This window comes from Wolffia australiana, chromosome 15 (genome assembly GCF_029677425.1).
Source record: "Wolffia australiana isolate 7733 chromosome 15, ASM2967742v1".
Classification (NCBI taxonomy): domain Eukaryota; kingdom Viridiplantae; phylum Streptophyta; class Magnoliopsida; order Alismatales; family Araceae; genus Wolffia; species Wolffia australiana.
In genome coordinates, this window is record NC_135849.1 from 12,200,204 (window position 1) to 12,221,689 (window position 21,486).

At 47.0% G+C, this 21,486-nt stretch overlaps 2 protein-coding genes across 3 annotated transcripts; both read right to left on the reverse strand.

Annotated features, from left to right (window-relative positions):
• Positions 1-1,061: 1,061 nt before the first annotated feature.
• Positions 1,062-6,174, reverse strand: LOC144712714 (flocculation protein). 2 transcript variants are annotated; one of them, XM_078586993.1, is made up of 9 exons: positions 5,826-6,172; positions 3,852-3,904; positions 2,929-3,047; positions 2,486-2,834; positions 2,230-2,412; positions 1,708-2,145; positions 1,587-1,620; positions 1,422-1,494; positions 1,062-1,343 (listed from the first exon to the last, which is right to left on the reverse strand). In XM_078586993.1, the coding sequence occupies exons 1-9, from the start codon at positions 6,088-6,090 to the stop codon at positions 1,154-1,156; spliced, it is 1,704 nt and encodes a 567-aa protein (XP_078443119.1). In that variant the 5' UTR covers positions 6,091-6,172; the 3' UTR covers positions 1,062-1,153. The 2 variants fall into 2 exon arrangements, 1 of the variants encoding a protein (XP_078443119.1); XR_013583864.1 differs by having other exon boundaries at positions 1,291-1,343; positions 1,567-1,620; positions 5,826-6,174.
• A 1,027-nt stretch (positions 6,175-7,201) lies between these two features.
• LOC144712715 (ARM repeat superfamily protein) lies at positions 7,202-17,573 on the reverse strand. Its single transcript, XM_078586994.1, has 7 exons — positions 17,042-17,573; positions 10,094-10,180; positions 9,624-9,814; positions 8,880-9,075; positions 8,328-8,392; positions 7,477-7,578; positions 7,202-7,404 (listed from the first exon to the last, which is right to left on the reverse strand). The coding sequence occupies exons 1-7, from the start codon at positions 17,540-17,542 to the stop codon at positions 7,317-7,319; spliced, it is 1,230 nt and encodes a 409-aa protein (XP_078443120.1). The 5' UTR covers positions 17,543-17,573; the 3' UTR covers positions 7,202-7,316.
• Between the last annotated feature and the right edge of the window lie 3,913 nt (positions 17,574-21,486).

Below are 21,486 nucleotides of genomic sequence, written 5' to 3' on the forward strand. Positions count from 1 at the left end.
CTCTCCCCCCACACCATTCTCCACCCCTCTCATACCCGATGTTATTTTCTTATTTTCTTGTTCTCTTTTTTAATTATTCTCTCATTCTCTTTTTCTTTGTCTCTTATTCTCTTCTTATTTTCTTCTTCATTTTCATTCTCCTCATTTCTTTTCATCTTCTCTTTTTCTTTTTCTCTTTCTTTTTTTCTTTCTCTTTCTCTTTTTAATTCTCTCTTTCTTTGATTATTCTTTTTTGCTCTTATTTTATTAATCTTTTCATCTTACCTTTCTTCTTCTTTTCATATTATTATCTTCGTCTTCTCATCGTTAGATAAGGACTGGACCAAGAACAGGCGAAGACCAGACAACACCAGACCTAAACCGGATCAAACTTTAGATAAGGTTTAAGATCTTTAAAGAGTAAATTAGGGATGGAGGGCAGATGACAAATGGCAGTTACTAAAAGATGTGACCAAATGAATGGCCCTCATCCATCTGGATTTCGTAATCTTTACCATTTACCATTCTGTTATTATTCTCATTCTTGTGACAAAGACAGAGTAAATGATGGGCCAATGTTGTTGTTACGGCCACCACCACAATACCACCTGAGGTATCCATCTGATCACCTCATTCTCTTTCTCCCTCACTCTATTTCTTTCTTAATCTCACTTTCCCTGTTACACTCTCCATTCACTTTGCTCTCCTTCCCTCTCCCCCTCCCCTGATACTCTTGCTATCTCTTCCAATCTGACTGGACCAATTCCCTCTTTTCCTCTCCACCATCCATTCGTTTCCATCATTTTCTGTCTTCAATCATCCATCATCCAGTCTGATTGATGACCAATGGCTGATGAGTAATGACAGAAATTACTTTGTCAACTCATTCATCCACCAATTTGATAAAAAACATTCAATATGGAAGGAACAGGACAGAACAGAAGTCATGAGGGCTTTGGATCCATTTTCTACTTGAGGTCAGGATGGCGACTGATGATGGTAAGAGACCGAACGAATGATAGGTCCTCCTCCCTCAAACCTTAGCTTAAGCTGACGCTTCCCTCAGACTTCCACTTTCCATGAAAAGTCAAATGGTCAACGCCTAAGGTCAATAGGAGCTTTCTGATAGCACAAATAAACAACAATTATGCCACATTTACCCTCCATAATTGGCCTACTTCACACTCGACCTTCCCCGCCGGTTCTTGGCGACGACCCGTTTTGTCCGGACAGCCCGAGCGGTGCCCCGGCCCACCACCGGCACTGTCTGCTCTGCCGCCATCACAAGACTACCACGGCCATTTTCCCGTGCCACCGTACGCGGGCCGTCATCAGCCAAGGCAGGTGGTGGGCCCGACGATAAGCTGGGTCCAGTCAAACATAGCTAGTGTGAGATAACAGGATCTAAAGAACAGGATGAACAAAGCACTGGCAAAACTTACGAGGGGGGCTGGGAAGGGCTCAAGTGAGCCGGTTGTTCGGTGTGACGGTCCTTTCCGCCATTTGATCTTAGATCTGAAAAAAATCAAAATATATCAACCGACCTCTGCAGTTCGGTAATATCATTAAGAATCCAGAATATTTTACCCTTGCTCTAGGAAACTCACCATCAGTGGCCATGGTTTTCTCAGCCTCGAGATCCTTCAAATTTAAATACACAATTATTCTAACAAAAAATTAAACAAAGATCTTGGTATTAGATGAGCTATAATGATGGTGACTAATTACCAGGCTTTGGTCATTAACGAGAACATAGTTGGGCAGTGCAGAGAACGGAGATTCTGTCGCAGCTTCAGTTGCTTGAGATGATGCGTTCCTATCTCGTCTTTCAATCATGAAATCCTCACCGTTGAGAAATTCATCAGGATCTGGAACGAAATTGAGGGAAGAAATATTGCTCTGGGCGTTGACTGTGCCATTGGACGACAGGTTATCTAGTGGGCTTTCACAGGGTGGATCAGCCGGCTTTGCTCCTAGTTTAGGAGACAGTGGAATAGAGATACTTATGTTGACTGCCCCTTTGTCCGGGGACGTTGACGAATCAGCAAAGCCAAACTCTGGTGTGTTCGGTCTGTGCAGCGATTTAGACCCTTCACCAAGGGAAGATAATGGGTTTGAACTGAGACCTCCATCAGCAATTCGAGGAGCATTTACATCAAATAAACCCTGATTTAAAACAAAGAGCATAGGTCAAAGTCCATTAAAACAGCTAATTTTCGGAATGGTACGCTGTTTAGGAAAGAGAATTACCAGAGAAGGAGACGACAAAATATCCGATTTAACGCTGGAGGGCGTTTCGTCTTTAAAAAGAAGTGTTCCAGTAGGCGGAGATCGGAATCTGAAGCCAGTGAATGTTGGTGACTGCCAAGGAGGCCGGCTCTGCATATATGTTCTAGCAACATCGACGGGAGAGCCGGCTTGAACATCCCATACCTGAAAATTACTCAATAAATTAGAGATTTATCAAGCAAATAAGCGCTCAATAGAGAAGTAGTGGTTGACTCACCGATGTGTTCAAAGTGCAAGGGCCGAGATCTGAGTTAGACTTTGTGGCTGATTCGAGCTTTTTCTTGTCTAGCCACTGCTTTGCCTCCATAACAGCTTTATCGCAGAGATCCTGGGTGAAGCCATGAACAGTCGAAGCCTCTGATGGACGTTCGCCCGTAAGGTTGGAAGAATAAGCGACTCCATCGGGGAATTTTCTGCCTTTATTTATTGATCTCCAAGTGCCCAGGAAGGTTAAATCATTGTACACTGATTTCTCTGGAACATTTTTTCGCCCTCCCGATTTAAAGTCTACAGAAGGGTCAACAACCCTCGACTGGATTATCTTTATAAGAACATCACTCTCTTCCCTGGGAGGAAGTGGAATATTTCCGGAGTCAAAAAGCGGCCGAGAGAAAAAGGTTTTCTCTTGAGAGGAAAAAATAGGAAAATCAAAGTTCGAACCTGGAAAATGTTTCTTCCCTTAGTAAATGTTTGATGGCAAGCTTTCGTTCGCTCCATTGTTTTTCCCGTGGTGATTCCTCGGCACCACACAAGGCGGGTAGTTTATCACTCCTCTGAGCCTAACAACGCCAGAGAAACACAACAATCATTCTGCTTTTCGAGTTATATATTTACCAGATGTTTAAAAGAGAAAGAAAATCCAAATTCGAACAGCGAGAAATTACTGAATAACCCTTGACATTATAAAATAATTATGTAGAAAAGTTAGAAGAGATGGTCAATGGTAAGAGAAAATCATTATTCAGTCATTGAAATGACTCAACATTCTCGGAGTTCTCATTAACTCGTAATTAGCAATAAAACTGATAATCCTTTCAATACAGGAAACAATAACTGTTTATAAACGGGGATGAATTACCAAAGTAGCTAAGATGAATATTTATCTATTAAATGAACGGGGGAAGTTTCATTTAAGAGCATTCAAATATAAAATAGTTTATCGGGAAGTCTAGAAAATGCAAAAAGGAGAAACTAATGGGACAATAGAAGAATATATATTTCCCTTGGCGAGGACTGAAAATGGACGGAAAAAGGGTTAAATTTAGGCCTTGATCAGAAGAGAAAATCTATTCTAGTCATGTTCCTCCCGCGCTTCTCTCCTGTGGCTTATACAACTTAGGTGACTTAATTCCCACGCAGGAGAAATCAATAAATAGAGTAGAATGGGTCACTTAATCTGTGTACGCACTCGCCAGAAATAAAGAAAAGAGACAATGGGCCACTAATAAAACGTAGCCCATTGGTACAAGAAATACATAAATAAGCAATAAAGCAAGAGTCTTTCTAACATAAGGAAATCTGATACTCGCCAAATCGGTTATCCAACCGCTAAATATACTAATGGGACTCAAACACTGTTTTACCTCATCTAGTTCTTGAAGATCTTCAGTTCGAACATTCACATCGTCATCTTCGTCTGCAGAAAAATGGCAGGAAGTTGTCACAAAAGATTATTCAGTATTTTTTAGGCTACACGAATTCTCGTAGCTCATGAACATTGTCAAGAAATCTGAAGCTTATTTGCATTTTATAAAAATTATCTCAAATTTTTTCCATGCAATCGAGGTAATCAATAAGTGATGGAATTTCATCTACAATGACAGGAGTAAAAAGCAATTCGAATGGCAATCGTCTTATTCTCTTTCCCTGTATTAACTATCCTATAAGTTATGTCGAGAAAATAAAGAGGTTACCAAACAAGAAATAGTGATCTCTCAAGCTCCAAAGCCAGGCTCAGGGATTAAATTCCAGTGGTCTAAAACTATGTTACTTAAGCTTGAAAGAGAAACCTAGATTAGCACTAAAAATCTAATACAAATAGAAACTTAGATTAGCACTAAAAACCTAATACAAAGAGAAACTTAGATTAGCACTAAAAACCTGATACAAATTTTTTAGCTAAACATCCCTCAGAATGAAAATCATTCGAACTAAGGTAACCAATCGGAAACAAATCTCCTCTTGGACAGAAACATTATGACATGATCACAACTGGAGTCTGACCATATCTAATCAGACAATGAATGGGGTTGGCGTAAAGCTAAAGCAACTGTAGTGTTTATTCATTGGTGGGTGCCGCTAATTCCCCATGAGGTGACTCTATAATTTTCCAAGGTAAAAGAGCACTTGATCAGTTAGAAACAAAAAGAAATAAGAACATAGTTCCAATAAAGGGAACCCAAGGACCATAGTCTTCTCCAATCTGAGTTTTACTCAAGTCTCGAATGAATTCAAGGAGATATTAGAAGAAATTCTGACCGTCAGCCAGAATGGTTTGTGGATTCCGAACAACTAAGGTAACTGAATCTAATAAGATAGCAAATACGACCCAAGAAGTAATAAGCACTTGGGCATGGACTTGTAATCCTCCTATTTGCCAATATAATTCGTGAACAGTGACTAATGAAATATCATTAAGTCATTGAATGGTATCTCCAAAGATATCATTCAAAAAATTATATAGAAATGTAGAGATCAATAAATTTCAGTTTATTCTAGAACAGGGGTTTATCCAGACTTTTTTTCCAGGGGACCTCGGTTCTCGATAGTTCATTGTTGATCACGGAGATTGATGGCCGCCCACCCAGGTTAATAAGGAGAAGAGGGGAAAAATCTTGGTTTTTTTTCCTACCATCTGAATGATTAATGTCTGAGATTACCTGCCCAGATTCATTATACCGTGCACCAGCCCTATTCAACAGTACAACTCTAACGACTAACCCAGGTTTATAAGGAGAAGAGGGGAAAAATCTTGGTTTTTTTTCCTACCATCTGAATGATTAATGTCTGAGATTACCTGCCCAGATTCATTATACCGTGCACCAGCCCTATTCAACAGTACAACTCTAACGACTAACCCAGGTTTATAAGGAGAAGAGGGGAAAAATCTTGGTTTTTTTTCCTACCATCTGAATGATTAATGTCTGAGATTACCTGCCCAGATTCATTATACCGTGCACCAGCCCTATTCAACAGTTCAACTCTAACGACTAACCAACCTAATATTACCGCAACATTCGGCAAAGCTTTCAAACTCTAGGTAAAAGACAATCCTGAAGAATGACAGGGTAATATAAATAATAAAGAATCCACCTTAACAAGAGGATAAACAAAACCCACGAAATTCAAATGAAATCTCTCATGGGTCAGTAAGGCGGTCTGCCAGAAGTCAACAACGAAGAGCAAGTGCGTGATAAGAACAGCCCGGTCTGTCGAAACAGAAAGCAATTAAACTCATTCTAAAAAAATTCAAAGCCCAAATGACTCGCTAAGAGCTGGAGGCCCGAAATCTTCAAAAAACAACAGGATATAACTGGATAGGGCGAGCAAAAACAAACCTCGGAGGCCATCTCCGTCCTCCGAAGATGAAGAGGAAGACGATTCCTCACTCTCGGAGCGGAAAACCGACGAGATCAGCCTTCCTGCGCCAGAAATGATGCCGGAAAACCACTTAGGGTTTCCAGTCTCCGCCGCGGCGGCGGGAAGAGAATTCTCCGGCCGAGCGTACGGCGGCGCCGCCGCCTCCCTCCGCCGCCTCCGTCGCAGCTTCCCCCCACCGCCTCGCTCTTCTTCCCCCTCGCGACCTCGCGAGGGAGAGAACATGGCTGCCCGCCAACGCAAGAGAGAGAAAGAGAGAGAGACGAGAGAGAAAGAAGAGAGAGATAAGAGAGAGATAAGAGAGAGAAAGAGAGGGAGGACAAAACAATTCTATTTACAACGGGTATTTTCGGGCCCTCGCGAATTTCCCAAAATACCCTCCTCTGATATCAACCCACGTCTGCCACGTCCTCGTCCGTCGTCGGGGAAACCGTGGAACAGCCGGACGGGACGGAACGTTAGGGCGGGTGGGACGGTTTTCAAAACCGTCCCGTTCTGGAGCCGACCCGAATTGTAAGTCCTCGGGCAAATTCTTAAGAAAAGATCATTTAATTTGAAATTTTAGGACTGACAATTTGTAAAAAATTGTAAAAGGGAAATTTCGATGGAGTGGCTCTTATGGTTGGTTTGATTTTAGTGCACGGTCTCAGATGGGACGGCTATTTCATCCGTGAATGACAGGACGTTGAATCGTCCGTCAGTTTTCAGACGTGACGGTTTTTTTGTCCGTGGATGAAAGGTCCTGTCTGGGGCCTTGGATAGTGGACGGGACGGTTTCCACATCCAGAGCGGGTCAAGTAGGAGCTGAGAGGGAAAGCTCAGTGGGAGCGGAGAGGGAACTGAGAGCTCGAGAGGGAAGTCAAGGGCGGGCCTAGAGCGCAAGAGAGAAAGCCTAATGTGAGCCGAGCCGGAGCTAAGTGCAAGCCAAGGGCGAGCCAAGTTTCAAATTTCAGACACGCATAGCACATTAAATTTTATAGAAAAAATAGAAAAACAAAAAACATTGATCTCTCTCTCTCTCTCTCTCTCTCTCTCTCTCTCTCTCTCTCTCTCTCTCTCTCTCTCTCTCTCTCTCTCTCTCTCTCTCTCTCTCTCTCTCTCGATATCCACATGTATATATCTTGATCGCTCCTCTCTCTACTCTCTTTCTCTCTCAATCTTCTCTTACTTCTCACTCTCTCACTCTCACTATCTAGTTCGCACCTCTCCCTCTCTCTCAATCTCACTCAGTCTTCTCTCCGCAAATTCGCACCGTACATCGCACAGGGCGGGTTTGCTGCCTACGAGTTTTTGTACACTCGGTGTGAAACTTTCCACCTCACGGCACAACCATATCTAAAGGAAATAATCTATCATTGTCTATTGTCATTTTCACTAACCTTTTGATAATTTACAGCCACGTCATTGTCATTGACTGCAGTCAACGATGACAAGGATGATGTCGCCCATCATCATCCTGACATGGAAGAAGATAGTTGCGCAAGGTCAGGATTATCTCTGTGTTTATTCCAGGTGGCTTCAAATTGTTGCGCATGACACCTGGCAATAGAACACGTGGCGGTTGATTAGTGGCCATTTGAATATCCAAATGTGAAGATCGGAAGGGCTTACGAGCGAAGTAATAAGAAAATTTGAATAATTCGATTCCTGATGGCCTCCCGCTCCTTCCTTGTAGAAGCAACCTTGAAAACTGGAATTAGCTCATCCGCCAATCTGACATAAAGTTGAAAGAATGTTCAATTATTTCGCATTTTCATATCCTGTGGGTAAAATCTGTTAGGTAAAAATAGAGAATTTGCAGATTGAAATGACAATAAACTGGTTGGAGGCAGACTGACAGTGAAAAAATGAAATTTTTACTAATATGCGGATGTGCTTCCTAAAAAAAATGGTTAGAAATACCAAACGGCTTAATCTGAGAGTTTGTCCGTGTTGTCCTAGATGGCAGAACCAATTAGGCCGATCAATTTTTTTTCATTTTTTTCCCTTCTCGTTACGCACATTGGCCAATTTAAATATAGTATGTTTTAGGGTGTGACGATCAACCAACCAAAATCAGAGAGTTTGAGGGCAAGTCTAGTAAAACGATCATCTGAAGTGCTTGTTCTAAGATCAGATAGGACTGGTCGACCTCGAGATAAACACTATCCCATCCGATAAAAATATCACCTCACCCTAATGATGTGTCGCATGAACGCAGAAATTGCTACAATATTACCAAAAATAATTTTAGTTAAACACAGGATCAGAGAGAATAAATTTTGTCGCAACCAGAAAGAATTCCATTTTAAATCTTGTTATTTGATTTCTTTGACCAAGAATAATTCTAAAGATAACCAAGGCATAGGGAATATAATAGTTATCTTCTAGTTCAACTAATCATTTTTTTTCTCAATTCATTGGAATCAAGAGCTGAGGTTTCGAAGAAACTCTGAATAGTAACTCCAAGGCAATGTCCTCACCTCAGAATAAAAGGCGACTTCCTTGGCCACGTCACTTTAGCAATAGTATAGATACGATCAAGTACCTGACAGATCATGAAAACTTACGATTTAAGTAATAGTTGAGTCAACACAGACATTTTCTTAAAGAGAATTTTTTTTTTTGAAAAGTTTTTTCTTAAAGAGAAATTACTTGGTATGGTATGCTTATTGGGATAAACTTTATATTCGATTGTGTCACTTGCGAATCAGGGTGAGAGGACATTCTTCAGTTCAGAAAAAAAACATCTTCTTTAGAGAGGTTATTTTCCAAGAGAGTCGAATTGGAAAATGAGAAGATTTCTGAAACACCAGTTACAGAGTCACAAATCGTTTTTCTTTAAGAATTTGCCGATTCTTTTAAGAAATGAATCTATCAGATTCAGGAGGGAAGAATCGAATCAGTATCTAAGCTTCCATTAGAAAATTAACTTAAAAAAGCCATAGCCTAAAGATAGAAGAAATATTTCCGATTAAAGAGAATTTGAGTAGCTTTACATGCGATAAGAAAAGGGGTAATAAGAAAGAAAATACCAAGATCAATGTCTCGTCATCATTGGCATGTAGCCACTCGAAGAACAGAGGGAAAATACGTCTGAAATGAACCAAAAGGAAAAGACCCATAGTGTTCAAGACTGGATCAATATGATGTAGCCACGAAACTCGCCGATCCTTGTTCATCGGATGTCGTTCCAAGTGAGCAAGCATTTCCCCAAAAATCTGGCCGTACCTGTTAGTTGATCACTTCAGATTACATTGATAATCGGTTAAGATGTTAACAGAATGTATTATAGATAAGATTTTGGAGTGAAATTGTTATGATATGACACGTGCTAAGACATGCTTCACAGTTTGAGGAATCTACCCATTGTAATGTAGCCCAATATGACCTCTATATATATATATATGTATGTATGTTTTCTAATACAAAAGTGACGGTTTTACTTTTATACTAAAATTGATTCTGTTCTCGCCTCCCTCTCTAGTGCCCTACGAGGCACATTGTCAGAAATAACAGATAAGATTTGGCATCAAGCAAGACAATGACGATTGACTTGGGCTCAGAGATTCAATCTGATCGATCAAAGCATTGATCAGAACTCGTGTGATCTTCATTCAGCCCTACTATTGATCGTATCAGCCCATTGGGCCCGATCAAAATCCAACCACGCAATTCATTGTATATATTGATCGAAGTATATCTGATCCGATCTGAATGAATCTCAAGCCCTAGCAAATTTCACAGGTGGTAGATCGGAAGGTTAATCAAAGACATACCACGGGCTACGAGGATTTCCCCTCTGAATATGTGTCAGCAGAATAACCGACATTTCAACCACACGACCCCAAAGCAGGTCATTTGATGCAACATTCCGACAGCACGCATCAAGAATTGGCTCATCGTACCATGCTAGTTCTGTAGAGTTGACATTCTTGGCTAAGTGAATAAAAGTCACCATCCCTGGGGCCTGAACGAAAAAGAAAAAAAAAGTTGAAGATATCCTTGAAAAATTCGAATGAGAAAACTAATTTGACATAACTAAGAACATGGCCAGCTCAAACACAAATAAAACAAAAACTAACTTCAAGTCTGGAAGCTAAAAAAGATTCTAAAAACCATCAATTTCTATATGATTTCATAGTAATCTGGACAATATCAATATCAAAAGAAGTTGGGCCCATTTCACAAGTGGGGAGGAAAAAAATTCTTGCATTCGTTGAAAGAGAGACAAGAATGTAATCATTACCTTCACTTCAGGGGACCAGTGATCTAAAGCTGTCAATGCACATGGTATGACCAATGGACAAAGCTCTCCTAGGTAGGGGAAGCCAACCTAAACCATGCATTACGTTATTAGTACATGATCATGATGATGAATATAATGCGATGACAAATGATAAAAATGTGAACATCCAATATCTTATGCGAAAACTGATAAAAATGTGTCACTTAGCCTTGTTGCTTTCAACTCTAGTTGGGAAAACAGCTTCTCTACCTTAAACACGCAGTTGATGAGTTTCTTGGTGAAGCAGGGTTCTTGACAGCTGATCTCAGCTTGGAGAGACAAGCGTAGTGCAGATTAGAGAGTATGCATGACCATCTCCACAGACAGTTCCGCTAGTTAGCCCACCAGGTCCACGATGGCAGAGATGACCTCGTCCACCAAGCCCGTTTGTCGCAGTATAAAAAGTTGGTGTTGTGGAAGGAAAGAGGAAGATAATAACATGCACATAACTGAGTACATAGGTGGGTATGTATACCCTAAGAGAGAGAAGGATAGATGGGCTAATGGGCTTATAGAATAGGGCCCATTAGCCCATAGTAGCTAGTCTCTCACTAACACCCCCCCGCAAGCGAAGTATGGATATCTTCCATGCCGAGCTTGGAGACGGCACGTTGAAGAAGTGGGCGGGAGAGGCCCTTAGTGAGGACGTCCGCTGCCTGGTCGGCGGAGGCAACAAAATCAAGGTCAAAGATCCCTTCGTCGACTCGCTCCTTGAAGAAGTAGCAGTTGAGCTCCATGTGCTTGATACGTCCCTGTTGTCCAGGGTTCTTGGCCAACGCGATCGTCAATTTGTTGTCGCAGTAGAAGTGAATCGGGCCGGCGTACTCCACGCGGAGATCGTGAAGGATGCCATAGATCCACTGGCCCTCGGAGGCCCCATCGGCGAGTGCGCGCGTACCGCTTCGCACTAGAACGGGACACTTTGTCCTACTTGCTGCTTTTCCAGCTGACAAGACTGCCAAAAACAAACGTGCAGTAGCCCGTGGTAGACCGATGATCCACAACGGAACCGGCGAAGTCAGCATCAGTGTATACTTTGACGGTCCGGTCAGTACTGCGAGGGAAGAGCAGGCCCTTGCCGGGGCAGCCCTTCAGTTACGCAAGAACCCGGTGGGCGGCCTGATGGTGAACCTCCCGGGGAGAATGCATAAACTGACTGAGCAAGTTGACGACGAAGGCGATGTCAGGCCGAGTGTGCGTCAAGTAGAGGAGTTTCCCCACCAGTTGCTGATACCGGTGGGAATTCGTCAGTGGTGAATCCTCCCCTTTGCCCAACTTGACGTTGGGATCAATGGGAGTGCTCACCGGCGCACAATCGGTCATCCCAGTCAGTGCTAGTAAGTCGACGGTGTATTTCTGCTGTGAGACGAAGATCCCACGAGGAGAGTAGGCCACCTCGAGACCAAGGAAGTAGCGAAGAAGGCCGAGGGCCTTGATCTCAAACTCCTTAGCCAAGGCGGCGCTCAGGCGGACAGCTTCAGCAGCATCAGACCCCGTGATGAGGATGTCGTCGACGTACACGGCAAGAATGGAGATCCCGGTCGGGCTGTGACGGAAGAAGAGGGAGGCATCTCCATTACTCTGAGTGTACCCTTCGGTCTTCAGAACGGAGGAGAACCGCCCAAACCACATGCGCGGAGACTGCTTGAGTCCATAGAGAGACTTCCGCAGGCGGCACACGTGACCGGGGGGCCGAGAGAATAGCCCGGCGGCTGTTGCATGTACACCTCTTCCGTCAGATCACCATGCAAGAAGGCATTCTTGACGTCGAACTGGCGGATGGTCCAGTGGAAATGGGCCGCAAGAGCCAAAAGAAGACGGACAGTCTCCATCTTCGCCACTGGTGAGAACGTCTCGAAGTAGTCTACGCCATAGGACTGAGTGAACCCCCGAGCCACAAGCCGAGACTTGAGGCGTTCGAGAGTCCCGTCCGCATGATGCTTCTTGGCGTGGATCCACTTGCAGTCCACAGCCCTCTTGCCAGGGGGAAGTGGAATGACGTCCCACGTGTGGTTCTTGAGGAGAGACTGCATCTCCTCATCCATCGCCGCTTTTCCAAGAAGGAGAGGCGAGAGCATCGGCTAAGAGACGAGGAACGGGATCGAACTCGATGCGGGAAAGAAATAACCGGTAGGGAGGACTCAACCGGTCAAAGTAGATAAAATGAGAGAGAGGGTATAGGGAGGCCTTAGTGCACTGACGGACCCCTTTCCGTAGAGCAATAGGCCATCCCAACTGATCGCCACCATCGACAGAAGGAGGAGCGGAAGCAAGGGGGAACTCCCCGGGAGGAGCAGGAGACGACACACCGGATGAGGAGTGTATGTCGGCGGTAGGAGGGGAAGATGAGTTGGATGGAGACGAGGGCTGGTCACGAACAGGTGACAAGGGCGACTCACCGGGAGGGGACGAGGATGGTGAACCGGAGACCAATGGGAGAGGAGGAGGTGCCAAGGGGAGGGGCAGGAAACGAAGACGGCGTGGAGGACACGTCCCAAGGACCCGCAGGGGGAACTGAGAAGAGGAGGCAAGGAGAGAGATCATGGAGGGAGGAGGGTGGTGTGGTGGTGGTAGACTCCACGATCAGACGGGGCCCCAAGGGGGTCGAAGGAGCCTCATCCAGCGGAAGGCGTGATGAGGTAGAACAGTCCCCAAAGTAGGAGTTCATGCTCGGCAAAGGTGACGCGTTTGCCGAGATGAAGAAACGCCGAGAGGGCGGATGGTAACACCGATACCCTTTTTGGAGGGAAGAGTAACCCACGAACACGCACCTGAGGGCGCGAGCATCAAGCTTTGTGCGCGTCGGAGAAGAGTCATGGACGTAGGCCGTGCAGCCGAAGATACGAGGCAAGAGCCCCGTCCTCAGGGAAGCGTCCAGGAAGGCCGCAGTCATCCGGTCCAAGGGGCTGGAGAACTCCAGGAGCGGGGTGGGGATACGGTTAACGAGATGAGTACTCGTCAAAACAGCATCGCCCCAAAAACGCCTAGGCGCCTTCGAGTCCAACAGCAACGTGCGCGCTGTCGAGGTAAGATAGCCGATCCGCCGCTCAGCCATGCCATTCTGCTCGGGGGTGGCCACACAGGAGGACTCGTGGAAAATGCCCCGGTCGGCAAAGAAAGAGTCGAGGTCAGCGTTGAAGAAGTCCCGAGCATTGTCGGACCTAAAACGCTGGATGCCGCGACCGAACAGCGTCTAGAGCATGGTGCAAAAATGTCGAACATTCTGCGCAACCTCCGACTTCGCAGTCAGAAGGTAAACCCACGTATAGCGGGTAGCTTCGTCCACAAAGAGTAGGAAGTAGCGGTGCCCCTTCAGATTGGGCTGTGGGGCCGGCCCCCATACATCACTGTGGACGCAGAACAGCGGGGTCGTAGTGTGAGACGGAGAGGAAGCAAAAGAGGATCTACGATGCTTGGCCAACTGACAAGCTTCACAAATCACAGTCTTGAGGTCCACGCCCAAACATAACGACGGAAACAAACGCTGTAAAGTAGAGAAAGGGGGGTGTCAAAGGCGCTGATGCTCCATCAGAAGACGACCCCGACACTGCTCAGCCGCCGAGAGTAGAGTCCGGTGCACCATGAAGCACTGGGAGCGGCCTCCGTCATCCAGCAGCAGCAGTCCATTCTCCCGCCTAATCGGTGTAGTCCGGCCCACCTTGTCAGACAGAAACATACCGTCAAGCCTGAGGTGGAATGAACAAGAGACGGCATCAACTAAACGCTGTGGAGACATAAGAACTGCCCGCAGGTCGGGAACATGCAGGACATTGTGGACCACACCAAGACCGTCCACATAGACTGCCCCGATGCCAGCCACACGAAGACGTCCACACCCTGCCGTGAGAAGAGTACGGCCACCCTGATGCCGCTCGTAGGACACAAACCGGGCATTACTCGGGGTCATATGTTTGGTGGCCCCCGAGTCAAGGACCCAAGTAGTATCGGAGACGACAGAAGAGTGAAAAGCCGTATGACCACAGTACCATTCATCGGAAGGGGAAGGAGTGGAAGACGCACCAAAACCACCGAAGTAAGCCGTGGATGGATTCTGCAGGGCTGCCATCTGGTCACGAAGTCGGGCCAAATCTGCCTGGAGCTGATCCATGGTCACTGAGGAGGCGCTGGCGGAGGATGAGTCAGACTGGGCCACCATGGCCTTGCTGTCGGCGGCCTCTTTCTTCTTGCACTTGTTCTTCCCGTGGCCCGGTTTGCCGCAGTATGAGCAAACCGCCGTCCCAGCTGGTGGAGCAGCGGATGTGGGCGTAGGGAGGATCGCCGGGGGCTTGCCGCCGGAAGAAAGTGCAGACGCGGTGGGGGCAGAAAGCAGGGCGGTCGACTCGCCCGGAGGACCGGAGGAGGGAGTCCCATGGAGGAGAAAGTGACTTTCCTCCTCTTGGAGCTCCTTCACCAATTCCTCAAGATCAGGTGGACCTTCTTTGCGGTGCAAAGCACGACGACGGATGTCGTCATACTCGCGGTTCAGGCCGCTGAGGAAGCTCATGATCCGCAAGAGGAGCACATTCTGGTACGTCTTCGACGTCGGGTCGTCGGGTGGAAGATAATAGTCCACCTCATCCCACATCTTCTTGTGGGCAAGTGCATATTCAGAGATGGTCAGCGTCCCTTGACAGAGATTGCTGGCCTGACATGCAAGAGCATAAAGGCGCCATCAGTCGTTGTCCCGGCCACAGAAGGAGCGCACCTGATCCCAGAATCCTTTGACCGTTTTCTGATGCGGAAACCGGTCGCGGAAGTCGGGAGCCAGGGTGTACGCATACAGCCAGCCGAGGACGAACTGTTCCTCAACGTCCCACGCCGCATGGTGTGGGTGGTCGACTGTAAGGGGCTCTTCAGTGCAGTGCTTGAAGAGCTGACGTGCCTTCAGGGCGGTTTCGACAAAGCGCATCCACTGAAGGAGATTCGGGCCTCGTAGGAGGGTCACCTCCGGGACCGATGGGAGTGGATGGGCCACCTTGTAGGACAAGGGCCTCTCGGCGAAGTCAGTCTCAGTGAACGGCATGTTGGTTTCGGTGGCGGCGTGCGGCGGCGGCTGGCTGCGGCTGGCGGCTGCGGCGCAGGCGCGCTGCGGCTAGGGCTGCGGCACGTGCGCGCGGCGGCTAGGGCTGCGGCGCGGCGCGCAGCGCGGGCGGCTGCGGCGTGGGCACGCTGCGGCTAGGGCTGCGCGCGTGCGCCGCAGCGGCTGGCGGCTGCTGCGTGGCGCGCTGCGGCTGAGCTGCGGCGCCTGCGTGCAGCGGCTGGCGGCTGCGCGCGGCGCGCTGCGGCTAGGGCTGTGGCGCGGCGCGCTGCGGCTCAAGCTGCGGCGCGTCGCGGCGTGGCGGCTGCGGCGCAGCGCGCTGCGGCTAGGGCTGCGCGTGCGCGGCGCGGGCGCTGCGGCGCGGCGCGCTGCGGCTAGGGCTGCGGCGCATGCGCGCAGCGGCTGGCGGCTGCGGCTCGGGCGCGCGGCAGCTGGCGGCTGCGACGCGGGCGTGCAGCGTCTGGCGGCTGCGGGCTGCGGCGCGTGCGCGCGGCGGCGATGTGCTGCTGCGCGTGCGCGCGGCGGCGGCGGCTGCTGCTGCAAGAGCGGCGGCGGCGGCTGCTGCTGCAAGAGCGGCAGCGGCGATGTGCGGGCGATGTCAAACCCTAGGTGAGGAGCTATGGAGCTCTGATACCATGTTGTGGAAGGAAAGAGGAAGATAATAACATGCACATAACTGAGTACATAGGTGGGTATGTATACCCTAAGAGAGAGAAGGATAGATGGGCTAATGGGCTTATAGAATAGGGCCCATTAGCCCATAGTAGCTAGTCTCTCACTAACAGTTGGTGATCAGCCTCTCGAGGCTGTTGGCTGAATAGATGATACACTTGACGTTTGAAGTCATCCCAACTGACGAAGCCACCTCCATTATCCTTAAAACAGAACCTGCCTAACGTCCTCCCTTCCGTGTAGGAAGAGACCACGTGGAGACGCTCGGCATCATGCGCTGGGTCAGCCCGGAAATAGTGTTCCTCAAGTTAAAACCTTACTGCATGAAGTCCCTAGCTCACACCACCGATGAAAAATTGGTGGCCAAATATTTTGGACTGTACCACATCACCCAGCTCATCGAACTGGTGGCCGACCGTTTCGATTGGCCATCTGATGCACAGATTTACCCAGTGATTTATGTTTCACAACTGAAGCTCACGGTGAGAACTGCAGTCAAGGTACAGCCCATTCCGACGGGACTTTCTGCGGCAAATGAATGGCAGGTCACTCTGGCACAGATTACAGCCTACAGACAGTCCGCCCAAGGACTCTCACACACCTCTACGTCTCTGGCCCTCTCTTAACCCAAACTCTCTCGCAGACGTCTAGCCCTGCCAAGGGAATGGGAATCTACCTCAGGTCCAGGGCATTGTCTATCCCCGACTGCTCGATAGCGTCATCCAGTCCACTGGCCTTCTCTCACTCCCTCACTTTTTCTCCATTCTTCCCTCTCTTCTGCTCTCTTGTGATTGAATTGAGAACATCGTCGTGATTTCATCAAGAATTATTGACGTTACAATGAAGGGGTTGCAACAAAAACACCTTCATTGGACCTAAATATTCCATAATTCAAATTATAGTAGGAACCAAAAGCTATTGGGTCTGCGGTCATGAAACAATTCTAAATAATAGGCATGGAGAATAAATTTTCATGGCACAGATTTTGGTTGATTACTGTACAATCGTTAGTTGCCACGGGAAGAACTTTGAGTCAGATGGCTTCTCTAGAATACCAAAAGGAATGCACCTCAGGAATATTAGCGGAGAAACGCAAGCAAGTTGATTATTATACTATCGTTGGACGCCAAAAGGAAGAACATAGAGTAAGATAACTTCTGGAAAATGAATGTAACTCTGAGGAGAAGAAATTGAATGACCTGAGTGACTAGCCATCTGAACTGGTGCGCGGACACGATAGCGTGAATGACCGGCATCCTGGCAGAAGACGCCACAACGTCCTCCGCCTCCAAGTCGACGCCACTCTCCTTGATAACACTCTTTAAAGACGGTAACAAGAGCGGCATCAAAGCGCACATAAACTCGCGGTCGCCGGCGAAATTCAAGCAGCCGGAGAGCTCGCGCAACGCCGATCGAGCGGCAAGAGAAAGCTCCTTCGGGATCCAATATAGGTGAGGGGATTCCTCGCCCTCTGCTGAGGCTAGAATCAAGCAACAGAGGAAGAACTTTCTGGTTTCTTCGAGATTTCTGCCTTCATGAACTCCGAATGAAGTAGGAAGCAGAGATTCGATCAAGAACTTGATTGAAACTTCGTCGCCCGGAGGAATCTCGTGCGGCGTGCCGATCAATCGCCGGCGAACAGGATCGGCAATTTTGATCAGCTCCGGCAAAGGAACGGCCATCACCTTCGAATCCGCCATTGTAGCTACTCCGCTGCTTCGCCAGTCCCGTCACTTTATAGACTGTCCGAAGAGAAAACGAGAAGGCCCAATAACTTCGAAATGGCCCAATAAATTGGCCTGCCACGCGGCTTTGAAATTCCATTCACTTGGACGAAACTGATGACGTTTTCGAACGGACGGAACGGGACTGAACGGACTTTCGTTCCGTTATCCGTCCATGGAATTTTTTTCGTCCGATTCGGCATTCGTCACAGTTTCGTCATCATCACAAGTCCGTCATCCGTTCCGTTCCGTCATCCTTCCGTTCGAAAAAACGGAACAGATAATGGATGTTTAGATGACGGAACGAGGGCCTTTTTTTAACGTTCCCCATCGAGCTCTCCCGCTTCGTTAACGACTTCATATTCGTCAGCTTCTCCGCAACCACCCAGGCCAGCACCGACGCCCACGACATCCACTGGTCTCCTCCACAGCCTGCACCAGAAACGAGCTCTGCCGGAGGGGACCTAGGGTGGTGGCCGGAGTGGCCATCGCCGGTGCCTTCTTCCTCTCCGCCTTCGCCGGTGCCGTCGTCTAGGCGCCGAAGGCCCCGCCCTGGCCCCGTCGTCGATCTAACGGTGGAGATTGCTAAATCGCCACAGGAGATCTTGATCTCTGCCATCCCCCGGCGTTGATTTAGCCCAGGCCTAACCTTCTCGTCGTTGACTTACCATCTTGTTATTTTAGAGTTTTTAATTAATATTATACAAATTAGAAAAAGTCATCCGTCATCCGCCACTTTTCGTCTGTCATTTTCATCATCCGTTGTTCATCACGAATAACAGATGACAAATGACATACGACGGATAGCCCTCTCCGTCGCTCCAGACTAGTGTTCGCCCCTCCCAATACTGGTACCGGATGACGGTATCGGGATGGATGCTGTATCGGATCCGGAAAGGCAATTTCCGTTATCCGTTCTTTTCGATATCCAGATATCGGATATCAGTTGCTACAGTGCCGATATCCGTCTCGATGTCAACGTCTGTCTCCATCTCAGGGGGGAGGATGACAACATCGGATATCGGGTGTGGATATCAGTTTTCAATATCCACATCGAATTACATTCTTAAGGTAATTTCGTGTATTTTGGATTCGAAAATTTGAATCCAAAATACACGAAAGACGGAAAGAGAGCTGTAGACGGCAGACGGCGGAATCGGCGGACGGCGAACGGTGGACGACGGCGTCGGCGGACGGGGGGATCGGCGGAATCGGCGGACGGCGGACTCGCGGGTACGTTCGGTCATGTTCGTCTGGGTCGTCGGTTTATTTTTATTATTTTGCCTCTAACGCTCTCATTCTATGCCGCTTAGTTCTTCTAAATTTTCTTTTTTTTTGTTCCTACTTCATTTGCTGATTCTCAGTTCTATAGTTAAATTGACTATAGCATTGCATCCCAATGCTATAGTTAAATTAAGAGATGTTCTTTGTTAGAGTTCATAAATGATGTTCTTTGTTTCTTGCATATGGGAATTGTAGATGTTCTGAATAACAGAACATCAGTAAATGCCTCCAATGCTGAATTCAGTTGATTGAGAGTAAATGTACATCGGTAATGGCCTCCGATGCTCAATTATCATTCTTTTTCAATTTGACCTCTAATTCTCCCTCTCTCCTCTCATTCTCTCTTAGTCTGTAATTCTCGCTCTCTCCTCTCCTCTCTTCTCTCATTCTCTCTTACTCTCTAATTCTCCCTCTCTCCTCTCATTCTCTCTTACTCTCTAATTCTCCCTCGATCCTCTCCTCTCTCCTCTCATTCTCTCTTACTCTCTACTTCTCCCTCGTTCCTCTCCTCTCTCCTCTCATTCTCTCTTACTCTCTAATTCTCCCTCTCTCCTCTCATTCTCTCCCACTCTCTAGCTCTCCCTCTCTCTCATTCTCACTTACTCTCTATTTCTCCCTCTCTCCTCTCATTCTCTCTCACGCTCTGTAACTTTTTAACTTATATTTCTGACTCTCCCTCTCTTCTCTCACCCTCTATTACTCTCTAATTCTCCCTCTCTCCTCCCCTTTCTGCTCTCATTCTCTTTAACTCTCTAACTCTCCCTCTCTCCTCTCCTCTAATTCATTCTCACCCTCTGATTCTTTTGTATATTTTTACCTCTAGTTCTCCCTCTCTCCTCTCATTCTCTCCCACTCTCTAGTTCTCCCTCTCTCTCATTCTCTCTTGCTCTCTAGCTCTCCCTCTCTCCTCTCCTCTCATTCATTCTCACCTTCTGAATCTTGTTTACTTTTTTACCTCTAATTCTCCCTCTCTCCTCTCCTTCTCTCCCACTCTCTAATTCTCCCTCTCTTCTCTCATTATCTCTTACTCTCTAACTCTCCCTCTCTCTTCTCCTCTCTTCTCTCACTCTCTCTTCTTTTTTACTTTTTTTACCTCTTATTCTCCCTCTCTCTCATTCTCTCCCGCTCTCTAATTCTCCCCTCTTCTCTCATTCTCTCTTGCTCTATAGCTCTCCCTCTCTCCTCTCCTCTCATTCATTCTCACCCTCTGAATCTTGTTCACTTTTTTACCTCTAATTCTCCCTCTCTCCTCTCATTCTCTCCCACTCTCTAATTCTCCCTCTCTCCTTTCATTCTCTCTCACCCCCTGTTACTCTCTATTTCTCCCTCTCTCCTCTCATTCTCTCTCACGCTCTGGTACTTTTAAACTTTTATTTCTAACTCTCCCTCTCCTCTCTCACCCTCTCCCACTCTCTAATTCTCCCTCTCTACTCTCCTCTCTTCTCTCATTCTCTCTTACTCTCTAACTCTCCCTCTCTCCTCTCCTCTCCTCTCTTCTCTCACTCTCTCTTCTTTTTTACTTTTTTTACCTCTAATTCTCCCTCTCTCCTCTCATTCTCTCATTCTCTCTTACTCTCTAAATCTCCCTCTCTCCTCTCCTCTCATTCATTCTCACCCACTGATTCTTGTTTACTTTGTTACCTCTAATTCTCCCTCTCTCCTCTCATTCTCTCCCACTCTCTAAGTCTCCCTCTCTCCTCTCATTTCTCCTACTTTCTAAATCTCCCTCTCCTCTCTCACCCTCTATTACTCTCTAATTCTCCCTCTCTCATTCTCCCTCTCTCCTCTCATTCTCTCTTACTCTCTAACTCCCTCTCTCCTCTCGCATTCACCCATCTTTCATTCTCTCTCAGTGAATTCCATGCTTCTGTCATTCTCTCAGTGCTCTGTTTGTTTATTGTGTTATCTTCATTGTATCTCTTACTTACTATATTGCGTTTGTTTAATTGTATCTCTGTTTGTTTATTGTGTTTATTGCGTAGTTCAGTATCATGCGTCGTCATATTAAACAATCATTGCTTACCGAATTATGCCTTCAGAACCATGAACCCACCCGGAGGCAGTGCCCCAACCCAAGACAGATCTGGGTCAGGAACTATAGGTCCTGAACGTACGGACGTGGGAACTTCTCGTGCTATACAGAGTCACCCTTGTTCAAACCGTTTAGTCATCATTGACTACTTCGAATACATTGGTGATGGATACTATGCATGCTTATTGTGGCGGGAGATGAACCCGCACAATAAGAGAAAAGCAATAAAGCGACATGCCGACAAAAGTAACAATGTATTTTGGCAACATTTCAAAGCTTGCCATCCTGCTAGTCACACGGAGCTTAAGGGTGAGGTGTTCGAAGACCCTGATCAGCTTCATATATCCGACAAAATGCAAAGCAAGTAACAGGGAGAGCCAAGCCGACGAGGGTCAATGAGAGGGCATACGCCAGAGGAAACAAATAATGTCATTGCACGGCTTATGTACATGACTGATTCACCGTGGAGCATTATTTAGAATGTCACGTTCAAGGAGATGTGGTGTTACGCGACACTTCTCGACTTGGATCCTCCTAGTGCGAAGGTCATTAAGCAATGGACCATCCAAATGCATGGTCGCATGAAACAATATGTGAAGAAGCT